Source organism: Copadichromis virginalis, linkage group LG9, assembly GCF_057382275.1.
Source record: "Copadichromis virginalis isolate Kocher_CV1m ecotype Utaka linkage group LG9, C_Virginalis_male_GT1.1, whole genome shotgun sequence".
Classification (NCBI taxonomy): Eukaryota; Metazoa; Chordata; class Actinopteri; order Cichliformes; family Cichlidae; genus Copadichromis; species Copadichromis virginalis.
The window spans coordinates 35406270-35418987 of record NC_140626.1 but is presented as its reverse complement, the minus strand read 5'-3'; the positions used below and the strand labels follow the sequence as shown (position 1 = coordinate 35418987).

General features: G+C 45.8%; 1 protein-coding gene and 1 long non-coding RNA gene across 3 annotated transcripts; one reads left to right on the top strand and one right to left on the bottom strand.

Moving 5' to 3' along the window:
- Positions 1–759: 759 nt before the first annotated feature.
- LOC146702416 (uncharacterized) lies at positions 760–3962 on the bottom strand. 2 transcript variants are annotated; one of them, XM_085469151.1, is made up of 3 exons: positions 3804–3962; positions 1992–2274; positions 760–1659 (listed from the first exon to the last, which is right to left on the bottom strand). In XM_085469151.1, exons 2-3 carry the CDS (start codon positions 2260–2262, stop codon positions 1352–1354), a joined length of 579 nt encoding a protein of 192 aa, XP_085325277.1. In that variant the 5' UTR covers positions 2263–2274; positions 3804–3962; the 3' UTR covers positions 760–1351. The 2 variants fall into 2 exon arrangements, with proteins under 2 accessions (XP_085325277.1, XP_085325276.1); XM_085469150.1 differs by having other exon boundaries at positions 1992–2271.
- A 2548-nt stretch (positions 3963–6510) lies between these two features.
- On the top strand, positions 6511–10751 carry LOC146702415 (uncharacterized). Its single transcript, XR_014922339.1, has 3 exons — positions 6511–7421; positions 7562–9391; positions 9559–10751. It is a non-coding gene; the product is annotated as an uncharacterized LOC146702415 (long non-coding RNA).
- The last annotated feature ends 1967 nt before the right edge of the window (positions 10752–12718 follow it).

The window sequence follows — 12718 nt, the reverse complement described above, 5'->3', positions numbered from 1 at the left end:
ACTGTGATTAATATTTAAAGTGAAAGTTGTCCATGTTTCATGTAATTGAAACATTAAACTGATTATTGAAAAGTGTTTTTAAGCACATAGATGATCTGAAAAGGTTCACGTCACATGGGAGGGATCAGCAAAGAGCTGTAGTCCACTCTGTAGCTCATCAGTGTTAAACAATCAGCACAACTATAACGTTCTAATTTAGGGGGTTTGGTGGTTTTGACTCCTGTGGAAGTGCCCCAGGACTACGTCTGCTCCTGGTAGGACATTTTGAACTGAATCTTTTGTCTTTATTCTCTGACGTAGAAGATAATAATGATAATAATAATGATGGATTGCATTTATATAGCGCTTTTCGGGACCCCTCAAAGCACTTTACAATTCCACTATTCATTCACTCTCACATTCACACACTGGTGGAGGCAGCTACAGGTGTAGCCACAGCTGCCCTGGGACAGACTGACAGAGGCGAGGCTGCCATATCATCGGCCCCTCTGGCCAACACCAGTAGGCGGCAGGTGAAGTGTCTTGCCCAAGGACACAACGACCGAGACTGTCCGAGCGGAGGCTCGAATCGGCAACCTTCCGATTACAAGACGAACTCCCAACTCTTGAGCCACAATCGCCCCGTACAGATGAAGATGGACAGATTAGAGCTTCCTGCCTGTAACAAATCCATTTGTGGAAACCCACAATGATCCACACTAATGATTGTCAGTTACTGAATATGTTCAAGGTTACTTTACAGACTGAAGCAGACACAGCGACAGGAAACTCATCTTTTATTTTCACGTTGATCAGAGTTACAGAAAGAAACATGAAACTCTGACCCTCTGCTCTCTGACACGTTTGACTTCAACAACATGAAAACAGCCAAAATCCTCATTAATCTGTTGGACTTTTATTCTAATCAGCTCTAAAATGTTTCCATAAAATCTAATAAACTTCTCGTTAACATCAGTGTCCGATGAAAATTCTACAAATAAAGTCATTTTCCTGATTGTTTTGTTATCAGACTGGAAGTCAGAGATCTTGGTTTCCATCCATCCTGAAGGTTTTCACAGAGCCGACTGTTCAGGTTTGACTCAAAGCCTTGTTTCTGGGACACTTTAGTCCTGAAACCTGCTGAAACTCTGACATGTTCTGCTGTTTGAACATCTTTGTTTGTATAAAGACGCATAGAAAATCGTCTCTGTGAAAATCTTTGATGTGAAAACCAAACCAAATAGACGAGCCTCGCGCTCGTGTTTCTGTAAGTGGATTGGAGGATTGAACATTGAACTGTATCAGCTGCTTCTGGGTGTTACAGATGATTCCTAATTTGCTCTCCTGTGAGTGCTGAACATCTGGCAGTGCGTCACATCAGCTGCAGCTCCCGTGAAAGGCACGGATCCACCTCGCAGAGAGCGGCGATCAGAGCCGAGCTGCCCTGGGATCCTTTTCTGCGCACCACGTCGATCACCTGTCGGGCTTTATCCGCCCTGCTCCTCACTCCGCCTAAATCCATTTCATCATCGATGATGACGCGGCGCTCCAGGAGTTTATCCAGCAGCTTCCTCAGGACGGGTTCGGACACTCTGTCGATAAACTGAGAGCGAACGGCCGCCAACTTCTCCTCTGCCGAGGAGTCGGCGGCGGTCTTTGGCAGATCGGGACCTGGAAGACCTGTGAGAGAGAGGAGGACGGATTAATGCCGAGGTCAGAGTGAGGCCGAAGACCTCCGACCACGGGAGCCTCGGCGTGAAGCCGAAGACCTCCGACCACGGGAGCCTCAGAGTTCCTGAGAACATCCAATCCAGCAGCTCCGACTCGGGCGGCTCCTTCCATCAGCTGTTTGCTCTGAATGCACCTTAAAAGGGAGAGAGACACTCTGCACACACTTCCTGTTTGCACGTCCTGTCACAGCGTGACGCTGCTCTGACCCTGATGATGTCACCTGAATGTCAAACGCTCAAACAGGTTAAAGGAAGTGCACGCCTGCCCACAGCCTCACTGACCTGCAGGTTGACCCATGACCTTTCGCAGCTTCTTCACCAGGTCGTTCCTGTTGATCTTCTTAAAGATGCTCTCCATCACCTGCACGGCTCCGTCCATGTCATACTTCTGCACCATCAGATCCACGGCGTCGCACCGCTCCGCCGTCGACAGCCGGGTCACTTTGATGGGCTCGATGTCTCTAAACCGCTCGTTCTTCAGGTTCCACTTGAAGGTCTTGAATTCCTCATCTGTTATGTCTTCCAGGATGTTGACGAGGTCCGGCTCCGTCATCTCGGCTTCCTGCTAGCATCAGAAAACACTGTGATCAGACTCTGATGCATCATGGGTAATGAGCGCACGCGGGTGTAAAGCGATGACGCAGATCCAGCTTTACACTGTGAGAGCGCCGACGTGAAACACAGTCAGTGTTAGCAAACATCTCCAGTAATAAATCAGTGCACCACAAACACATGGACGACTATGACAGAGGCACAGAAAGAGGCGGGGTTTAGTTCAGGAAGGAGGCGTGACCTGGAAGTATCTGCCCTCATCAGCGCTGTCTGAATTCTCCACATGTTATGGACTAAAGGCACTTCAGTGCTTCCTTTACTTCCTTTAGCAGAGGACACACTGGAGCATCCTTTGTGAAAGGGGAGGAGCAAAAGGCCTCCCCAAACGAACACAAATATTCAAGCATGACCTCTATGAACTCTGCAATAAAAACTACTTCCTGTTGCTGCACGAACAACATGGGTTCATACAGAGTCTGTATGATGTGTATGTGATGGTAACGTGTTCTGTGTGGTCAGTTTGCATTAATGTTCTTTAAACTGGTCAGGATCATCACCCAGTTCGGCTGTGGGTCAGCTGGGATACAGGATGGATGGAAGGAACTTTAAATCCCGTCCACGGCCGTCAGTCCCAAACTCACAGAGATCTTCAAAAAGCAGACGCCAGCAAGGCGGAGCCTAAAGGTGCCTCAACTCGCACACGACTTATCTTTCACAGGCTGTTCTCGTTTACTCGGCCTGCACAAAACAAACAAAACGCAGAAGCAGTGGACACCCCCGACACCAATCAGGAGTCGGGAATGTCAGCATGCCCCGCCCTCAGCTGTTTCCTGCCACTGCAGCTCAAACTGGTTTGAACCTGATCTCAGATTAAAGACAAAGCGATCACACACAGCTGGCTGATGATGAAGTGTGAAAGAAGGAGCAAACCCTGCAGATGTTCTCAGCAGGTTTACAAAGATGGCCTCCAGCTGCTTTTAATCGACACCAGCGATGTCGATTAACAGCCTGTATCCACAGGCTGTGAGGCTCCTGAACTCTCTGCCCCCCTCTCACGGACAATAACCATATCCAACTTCTTAATAGCAATGAACTGGTCTGCATTGGTGCATCATATCTTTATTCTCTTCCCCCTCCTGCCCCCCCCCCTCTTTCTTAAATAGATAACTATCATATCTGATATCATATCTCACAGTACAATAATATTGAATGGGTTGCATTGTTGTATTTTGTCATGTTTCTCAGGTCTTTGTCTGAATTTCTACGAACATTATTGCTAAGGATTGTCTTATTGCATTGGAGTCACACTGGGTTAAATATGTACACTTGGGTTTTAAGGGGTATTTATTATTTTCTTCTTTTTTTTGGGTTGTATGGAAGCCCCAAACGCAATTTCATTGTTCTTGACAATGACAATAAATAAATAAATACTAAATACTAGAGAGCAGACGTCAGGCTCGCAGGAAGGAAACCTTCTGTGGCGCTCGCCCTCAGGCCAGAGCCTGACGAGGAGCTTCAGGTAGAAACGGCAGACACACTCACCTTTCAGCTCGAAACGATGACAGAGAAAGGAGCGCTTCCACTCGCTGGTGCCTGTCAGACGGGCTTCAGGGCTGCTGCTCTCTCAATGTGAGGAGCTGTGATGTGTTCACACTGAGTTTGTCTCTGAACTTTGATTTCAGCTTCCAAAGAAGTGAGTGTAACCTGAAACTGGGGGAGGTCTTTCTGTGGAAATCACAGCAGACCTGTCGGACGGCATAGCATCATGCTTATCTAATTGCCCCCTAGCAGGTTTACTTCAACTAACCCTGACTGTCTCCGCCTCTTTGTCAGAAACCTGACTGTAGGAAGTGTCGGACATGGCGTGCTCCTTCCTTGAAGAGCCAGTAGATGTTGAAGCCCAAATTCTCCGCAGAGCTCTCCGCCGGGAGAGAGTGATTAGAGCGCGTTTGGACATTTTATCATTTCCTGATGATTTCCTGTGTGAACGTTACCGTTTTCCAGCACAATCTATAATTTATTTGAATAACATCCTCAGGCCTAATATTGCTCATGTGACACATCGCGGACATCCTCTCAGTTCTGTACATATTATTTGTATCGCACTTCGGTTTTTTGCAAACGGGAGCTTTCTGTATAATATTGGTGACGCTGAGCACGTTTCCAAGGCTACCGTCTGTCGGGCAGTCAGGAATGTTACAGTTGCACTGAAACGTCTCCTGTACTCGTCTGTGGTGTTCCCCGGTCATAGACCCACAAGATTTATCAAAGAGGGATGCCACAAAATTGCAGGTAGCAGGATGAACAAAACTTAATTCATGATGTGGTGATACTTGAACTACTACTTAAATTTTACATTTATTCTCACGGTTCCCAGGCGTGATTGGCTGTACAGATGGCACTCACATTCCAATCATTGCTCCTTCAGTAAATGAAGGAGACTATGTGAACAGGAAGTCTTTCCACAGCATTAATGTACAGGTGCATAGTTCCCTGTAGCATTTCAAACTAACAAATTATTTCATCATAGTAATGGATGCTAATTTGTGTTCTCTGCACTGTGAAGATCATATGTGATGCTGCCAACATTATCACAAATGTGGAAGCCAACTGCTCAGCCTCTGTGAGTGGTGGTGGTGGTGGAGGACCCCCACCTGTTTTTCAGGCCTCCGCTTTTTTTCTGTTGGCTATAACGGGTCACCTTTGAGCATACAGAGTAAGCAAATATGTACTTGTAATGTGCTCAGATAATTTCAATAAGTGCTTACAGAAAGAAAAGTAATGTAGCCTCTAACTGCAATTGATTTACATCGGACAAACAGACCAAGCACTATGGCTCATAATACAATTACACCTTACCTGTTTGGACTATATTTTTATATTTCATCTTTACTTGCTGCCAGGAACGTTTGGGGCCTGTTGGGTTGCGCTCACATCACATCACAAAATAAAATGTATAAAATAACAAATAAAATAACATATGATAAAATAACGTGTTAAATGGGTGGAAATCCCTCGATCAATGTTTATATTAACACTCACGCATTGACTCTGTCGGCTATGTTTTGCCATGCATGCTCCCTTTCTTTTGCAGCTGAGGCTGTGTTACCTTTTTTTCCGCGGAATTTGCATGTTATCGGCATATGCTGCCATCAGAATTTCGGCCTCAAGCGCTGTAAAATACATTGACCGCGCCTTCTTTCCCTCCGTCTCCATGGTGACTCGCTTAATCTGTGCTCCGCTTATCAGGGCTTTATGTATCCTCGTGCGCGCGCTTCACTTGGGGTTAAAGCAACTCCGCGTTGATTGAACTAATTGTTATCAGCCTTTCTGAAACCGAATATTCCGAGTTGGACAGTTCGGGGTTACTCAACCCTGAGTATCGTTTTTCACTCTGAGTTTTCTAAACCGGCTTCCTGAAATAGGGCCCTGCTCAGCTGGTCACATGACCACACAGCGATGAAGCAGAAACAAACCCCGAGCAGCTCCTCCACAGCAGGAGAGGAGCACAGACACGCCTCCCTGCTGGCTCCGCTCATCCTGCACAGAGCAGCTGGTGGGGAGCACGTTACAAACCCTCTGAGGATCGAGTGGGGGGGCACAGCTTACACAGGTCCCTGCAGCCTCAGTGATACCAACCTGACAACAGCACATCTGCAAACCGGCACTTCCACAGGACTCGAGTGCTGTGTTCCTAATAAAGTGTCACTCTTCAGATAAACGCTGAAAGTGCGTGGTTGATGGTGCGCGCTGTTTTGAACACCATCACACACCTGTGAACGTTCCACTCTCTCAGCACATCCTCAGACTGTTGCATGGCTCTGACTTGTCTGTGAGAGGAACATACAGCACATCATGTCAGCTATCAGAAATCAAACCCATCCAATGGTTCAGCGATATTTGGTGTCTGTGTTCAGAGGGGGACAATGATGGCCTCCATGCATCGACATGATGCTGCAGGGATCTTCTCACAGATTGTAGAACCAGGCTGTGCTGTGAGAAGAAGCTACTCGGAGCGAGGCCGTCTCTCCCTGGTCCACATAGACACCAATCACAAGCTAATACGGTGAAATACTCAGTTACAGAGCTCTAACACATGCTGGGCAGACAGATGCACGTTATACTATAAAACTGCTCAACTCAACTTTATCTAATGTGTCCTTAAAGTGTATATGATTTTTAAACTTGTTAGAGCACGATTACAGGATGTTTAACAAAATCAGTAACATGGTTAATTGTAAAAAGCAATCATTCGATATTTTCCATCATAACAGGTCCTCTAAAAACACACGTTCAGTTTCAGGCCTCAAACAGCTGCAGTGTTGTGACGTTGGTGGAGTGGAGGGCTGCTCCGAGAAGGTGAAGGTTTACCCGTTTCATCCTCAGTGTTTGGTAGCTTTGGAATGAGCTCATTTTTTATGAACATCAATTATTCAGCAACACAGTTTGTAACTGTTTTATCATTTAATTTAATCTTCCATGTGTTGCTCCAGAGGTGGGACCAAGTCTCAAGTCTTTATCCTCAAGTCAGAGTCGAGTCCGAATCTTTGAATTTCAAGTCCGTTCAAGTCTTTTTTTTAAACAATGTTGCAGTTATATGTTAAATGTAAATAACAGACCATGTGTTCTTTTTGAAATCTGCGTTTATCTCAACACCTGAGGAACTTGCAGAATATACACAAAGTGATCCTGAAATTGCACCTCAGTAATGTACAGCTCAGCTCAGCTGCAAGAAGAGTCACAGAATGAACATTCAATGAAAAACCAGAACTTCCTGTTCAGACGGGAGACTGTACAGAGCAAACAGCCATCGCAGTAAATTTACTGCAGCGTGATTAGCGTGTCCTCTGTGTCGTCTGCTCTCTGTGTGTTTGTGTGAGTAACACACACACACACACACACACACACACACGAAGTGAACAATGAACAGGAATGTGCACTAACTGTTCTGCATTGCAGTCTGTCAGTCATTTGTAAAATGATGCCACCATAGCTGAACTCGCTCCACTGCAGCTCTCCATGCAGAGCTGCCAAACTGCGGTGGCCACATGGAGTAGTGCAGGAAGACCCAGAGGCGCTCGGTGCATCAGCAGGATCGACATCCTTCCTCTGCCTCTTACAGGAAGCAGCAGAGTCCTCCATCATCACCAGGAGTCACAGGTTACTCTGACTTTGCAGATGATCTGACCAAACAAATTAACAACAGCAAAGAGCCTTTATTACAATTTTAGACGAAAAACTCCCACTAAATTCAGTCTTTACCTTTAAGGTTTGTGTCACCTGTCTTTATGTCCCGACAGGATCCAGGATCCAAAGCAGCTGCTGTGAGGTCACTGGATCTGAGGGGGCAGTGATCCATTCGGACACGGATAAAGATTCCAAGAATCTTGTGTTCAAAGATGCTTGGAGACTCCTGACCAGGCCATTCAGGAAACAGACGGCGGCTTCAGCTTCTCCATGTGGTGACTGAGGGACATCACGGATCAAAACTATTTTCTCAAATCTGTTGCTTCGCTGAAAGGCTTCCAGACGTCCGGCATCTCCCTCAGCAGCATCCGCTCGGTGCTGTGAACAATAGCTCCTGCTGATCAGATGTTCACACTGGAGAACTGCCTCCACTTGTCTCGGGGCTGAAGTCCACCTGTGATCACAGCAGCAGCTTCAAACACGTCTTTGAATGTTGTGCTTGTGTGCAGCTTAGATAACTTTCAAAGAGAAGGAGATGGTCTCTGACAGCCATCTCTGTGTTTGCCATAGCAGCCGCTACTGCGTCAGATCATCCGAGGTGAAGACGTGCCAGAGCTCTGATCACCATCATCATCATCATCATGTTCCTCACCTGCTCAGTGGGGAAGCTCTCCACACGCTGGCAGCATTGTCACGAATCGTTTGTCTGTATCGGTCACATGTAGCTCCAGATTTCTCACAGATTCAGTCACCTGTGTGTGATGCACAGTGATGCCGAGGAAACCCCTCATGACCAGTGTCCACAGCGACTGAAACACGACGTCTCACTCGGCTGAGTTTTTAACAGGTTCTCTGTGTTTGCTGTCAGCTACTGTCAGAAAGTGCTGAAAACTCTTGTTCTGCACAATAGACACGAAAAATAACAGCTTTGTGCTGAGTGTCCATAAGCTGTGAATGGAAGCTGCTGAGGTTCATCTGTGATCCTCTTCAAACTGTCAGTAAATCCATCACAGCCTTAATGCATTAGACTTTAAGTTGTTTCTAAATGGACTCATTCTACATTATAGGCATGCAGACTGTTGGAGCCAGGAATCGAACCATCAACCGTCCGATCAGCAGATGACCTGCTCTACCGCCTGAGCTACAGCCAGGAGGTAGAGCTAAGTCCCAAATAAATATGAACACTTATTAAACACTGTTCTCAAAGCTGTGCATGCAGCTCTAACAAGCAATGATCAGCAGCCCTGTTAACAACAACTGACTTTGGCAAATAAACGACAGCTAATGAAATAATAACAGAGTTGTTGTGATTGACAGGAGAAAGAGCCCGTTAAGCTCGCTCCATCTCTGAGTCTGTGTCGTGCATATTGCACTTGGTTTTTTGTTGACTACTTCATAGTTTATGTACCTGAAAGAAATTTTTGTCCTGACCGTTTGTTTGTTTTGTGTTATTTTTTTTTAAAAATCTGGTTCATCTGATTGGCTGTGATACAGAATGAATAAGAATGAATGAAATGAACTCGTCAGTGTTCTGTACAGCTGTGTCGTTGTCACGCAGCGCAGATCATGTTTGAGGAACAGGGAGAGCGAGTTTCCTCTCTGCCACCTTCAGAGGTCAGTCGTTTGCACATTATTACCTGACTGCGTGGTTAGATCTGATACTGATCGGAAACACACCAGAAATCCAAAATAAATTCAGATGTATTTACAGAGTAGGAGGACTTTGGTGCAATGTCTGGATTACAGTAACACGTACCAGGATGTCCTTCACTCACTGGGGGAGGACGGCCTGATGTCATTCATATCTTTGGCGTCTGCTGGACTCCGAGCAGGTCTGGACCGCATGTTGGAGGACGGACTAACGATCCCACCAGGACAGGAGGAGGCGTCACTGCTGAACAGCTCTGCTGTGTGGGACGAGCAGCTGGACGAGGACAACTCAGGTTCCCTATAATCCCCAAAGTATTTTAGCACATCTGGAGATGCTCCTGGTGGTTTTATACACTCTTGGTTTTCAGTTAGCACTGATCTAAATTACTGTTAGAATAAAATGAAAACGAAGGTTGTATTTAACGTAAAGAACGCTTACACATCTCTCCACCTGTTCTAGATGAATAGTCTGTGTTTGTGGCACTGACTGGGAGAGAGCTCTGCTGCACACAGCACAGCCCACAGGATGAGGAAGCTGGAGGGGCTGCAGAGAACGATGGAGCCTCTGGAACAATCTGAGTCACGTGACCTGGGTAACAGGCGTCAAACCAACAGTGACACCTAACATGGACCAAAATACTGCAGTAAATACTGCAGTAAATACTGCAGTAAATACTGCATTACTTTGCTAAAACATTCAGATTACAGTTAGACAAAGCTTAGCTTCTCTCAGTGTTCGATGCTACACAGCGTTTAACCAAAACATGTGGAACTATTAACAACTACACAGAGTACGGTAACAATGCAGTGTTGATGTGACCAGTACTTTACTTGGTAATCAGCTGCCATTCTTTGGGCTCCTGGAACTGAAGTCACTGAATCCAGCAACACTTACAGATTTCCTTTGAATCAACTGTAAAACAGAGATGTTGTAACCTTCAGGCAGGACTGATGGGGGAGCTGGAGTGGATCTAAGCTTTAGTCTGGATCCACAGTGTTCACCTTACAGGATTACGGTGGAACGAAAACATGCAGTCAATCCTGTATGATCTTATACTTCAGGATACAGTGGAATGATGATCCTGCTGAACAGTTCTTGTTATTTTCATCAAGCAGCAACAAACATCAGCTAATGTTTACCAACATCTTTACTCCTTTAGTTTCCACATCAGAGAGAACCTCGCGTAAGGACGCCAACATGGCTAACTGCTGCACCCATCATGGTTCTGAACCAGGGGTGGGCAATTTCAGGCCCAAGGGTCGGTGTTCTGCAGGTTTTAGATCTCATCTCGGGTCAACACACTTGAATCACATGATTCGTTCGTTGCCAGGCCTCTGGAGAACTTCAGGACATGGGGAGGAGCTAATTTAGCCATTTAAATCAGCTGTGTTGGTTCAAGGACATCTAAAACCTGCAGGGACACCGGCCCTCGAGGCCTGGAGTTGCCCACCCCTGTTCTAAACTCTGTAAGTGTTCAGGTGCTCTCACAGAACCAGAGATCTCCTTACAGTTGTGGTCAAACTTTTATTTTGAAAGGTCTGTTTTCATCAGGAAGGATGTGAACATGGATTGTCCAGTCATCCCTGGAGCACGTGCAGGACACCAGCCTGTTTCCATCTGTGATGTTTGAAGCTGTTTATGATCAAAATAAAAACCAGTCTGTACGAGAATGTTTTAAATTAATATCTAAGGACGCTTCGAGGTGCTCTGCATGTAAAATACTGTATATACGGTATATACACAGTACTACAGGTATATACAGCTGATACTATATAGTACCTGATACTTTGAGCTCCTGCAAGAAATCTTGCAAACATGTAAGATCCTCGTCTCAGTGCCCACACGTCTCTTTGACTGTGGTTGGCAGCTCATCAGAACAAAGTCAGCGTCTGTAACGTAGATTATACTGTTCAGTCTAAGCTTTACATGCTAACAGGAAACTACAGATCAGACTGCAGCTGATTGGTTAATGTCACGGCCTTTTATCTTCCAAACACCAACAAAGTCCCAGAAAAGGCCGTGGGTGGCAACAGGAGGTTTGTTTTAGAGCGCACTTCTGACTCCATTGTTTAAAAATCATATGCCGTTTATTTCGTGCAAAATTATAAACAAAAATCAACCAAATAACTTCTTACAACTTAAAATTAAACGAAAGTTACCTTAATTTGCTTTAACAACTTCAAAAGTGGTCAAAAAAATCATTTTCTAACCCTCCCGTCCTCCCATCAGACATTTGGCAAACAAAAAACCATCCTCACCACACCCCTCCAGGTGCTCTTAATCCCCTGATTAATGGGCGGGTCCATGAGCCAATGAACCAATCACTTTCCAAAACCTTTTCCAATAAAAGGAATTACAAAGTTACGTAACAAAACTAGGTCAGCATATTCTTACAACTTTAAAAAAAAAACAAAAATGGATACAAATTACGTTTTATAAACATTCAACAAAAACACAACATTTAATATTTACTTTGAAGACGTTCCCAGGAACAAGCTCCAGGATTTAGGATCACCAGGATCACACAGACCCACTCAGTCCGCACAGACCCACTCAGACCCACACACTCCCACACAGACCCACACAAACCCACTCAGTCCACACAGACCCACTCAGACCCAAACAGACCCACACACTCCCACACAGACCCACACAAACCCACTCAGTCCACACAGACCCACTCAGACCCACTCAGACCCACACACTCCCACACAGACCTACACAAACCCACTCAGTCCAAACAGACCCACTCAGACCCACACACTCCCACACAGACCTACACAAACCCACTCAGTCCACACAGACCCACTCAGACCCAAACAGACCCACTCAGACCCACACACTCCCACACAGACCCACACAAACCCACTCAGTCCACACAGACCCACTCAGACCCACACAGACCTACTCAGACCCACACAGACCTACACTGTGTGGATTTTCCTACGGTAATGACATCTCATCATCGGTCTCATCAGAGGACAGCGTTCCTTTGCATGTGTCGACTGCAAGCACCTGCAGAGGCATCACTTCATTACGTGGTAACACATCTGCTTTGCTGTGAGTGTGCAGGTGGAGTGGGTGTGTCTCTGAAGAAAGCATGAACAGCATCAGCTGCACAGTCATGCTGCAGTGCGAGCAGCAGGAAGGCCTACACACAAACTAACAACAACCCTCACACAGCCGTCCTCCACGAGGTTTCTAATGTCAGTTAAAAGCCAGTAAGCAGAGTGGACTTGTGTGTGCCTCCGGTTAAACGTGTCTGCTGATTCTACAAACGTCCCTCTGCACAGTCACCGTGGTCTGTAAGAGCTCCTCACAGCTGTGTGGGAGTGTGAGCGCTGTGACCTCGCTGCCTGATGTTAAACATCTGTTTTTGCCACCACTGAAGTCTGATTTGAAATATCCTGGAAATGACCTACGAGTTTAAAATAATGCAGTTTGGCATCAAATGAGAGTGATTGTCATCCGTCCTGATTAGCACAGTTTAATTCAGACACAGAGAAATTTTCTTTGCTCCAAATCATTTTATTTGGCCCCAAATAAAATTAATGTGTTTTTGCAGTGAACTCGGTTTTTATTCTTCAAACTCTTTGAAACCAACAGTTGTAATATTTTC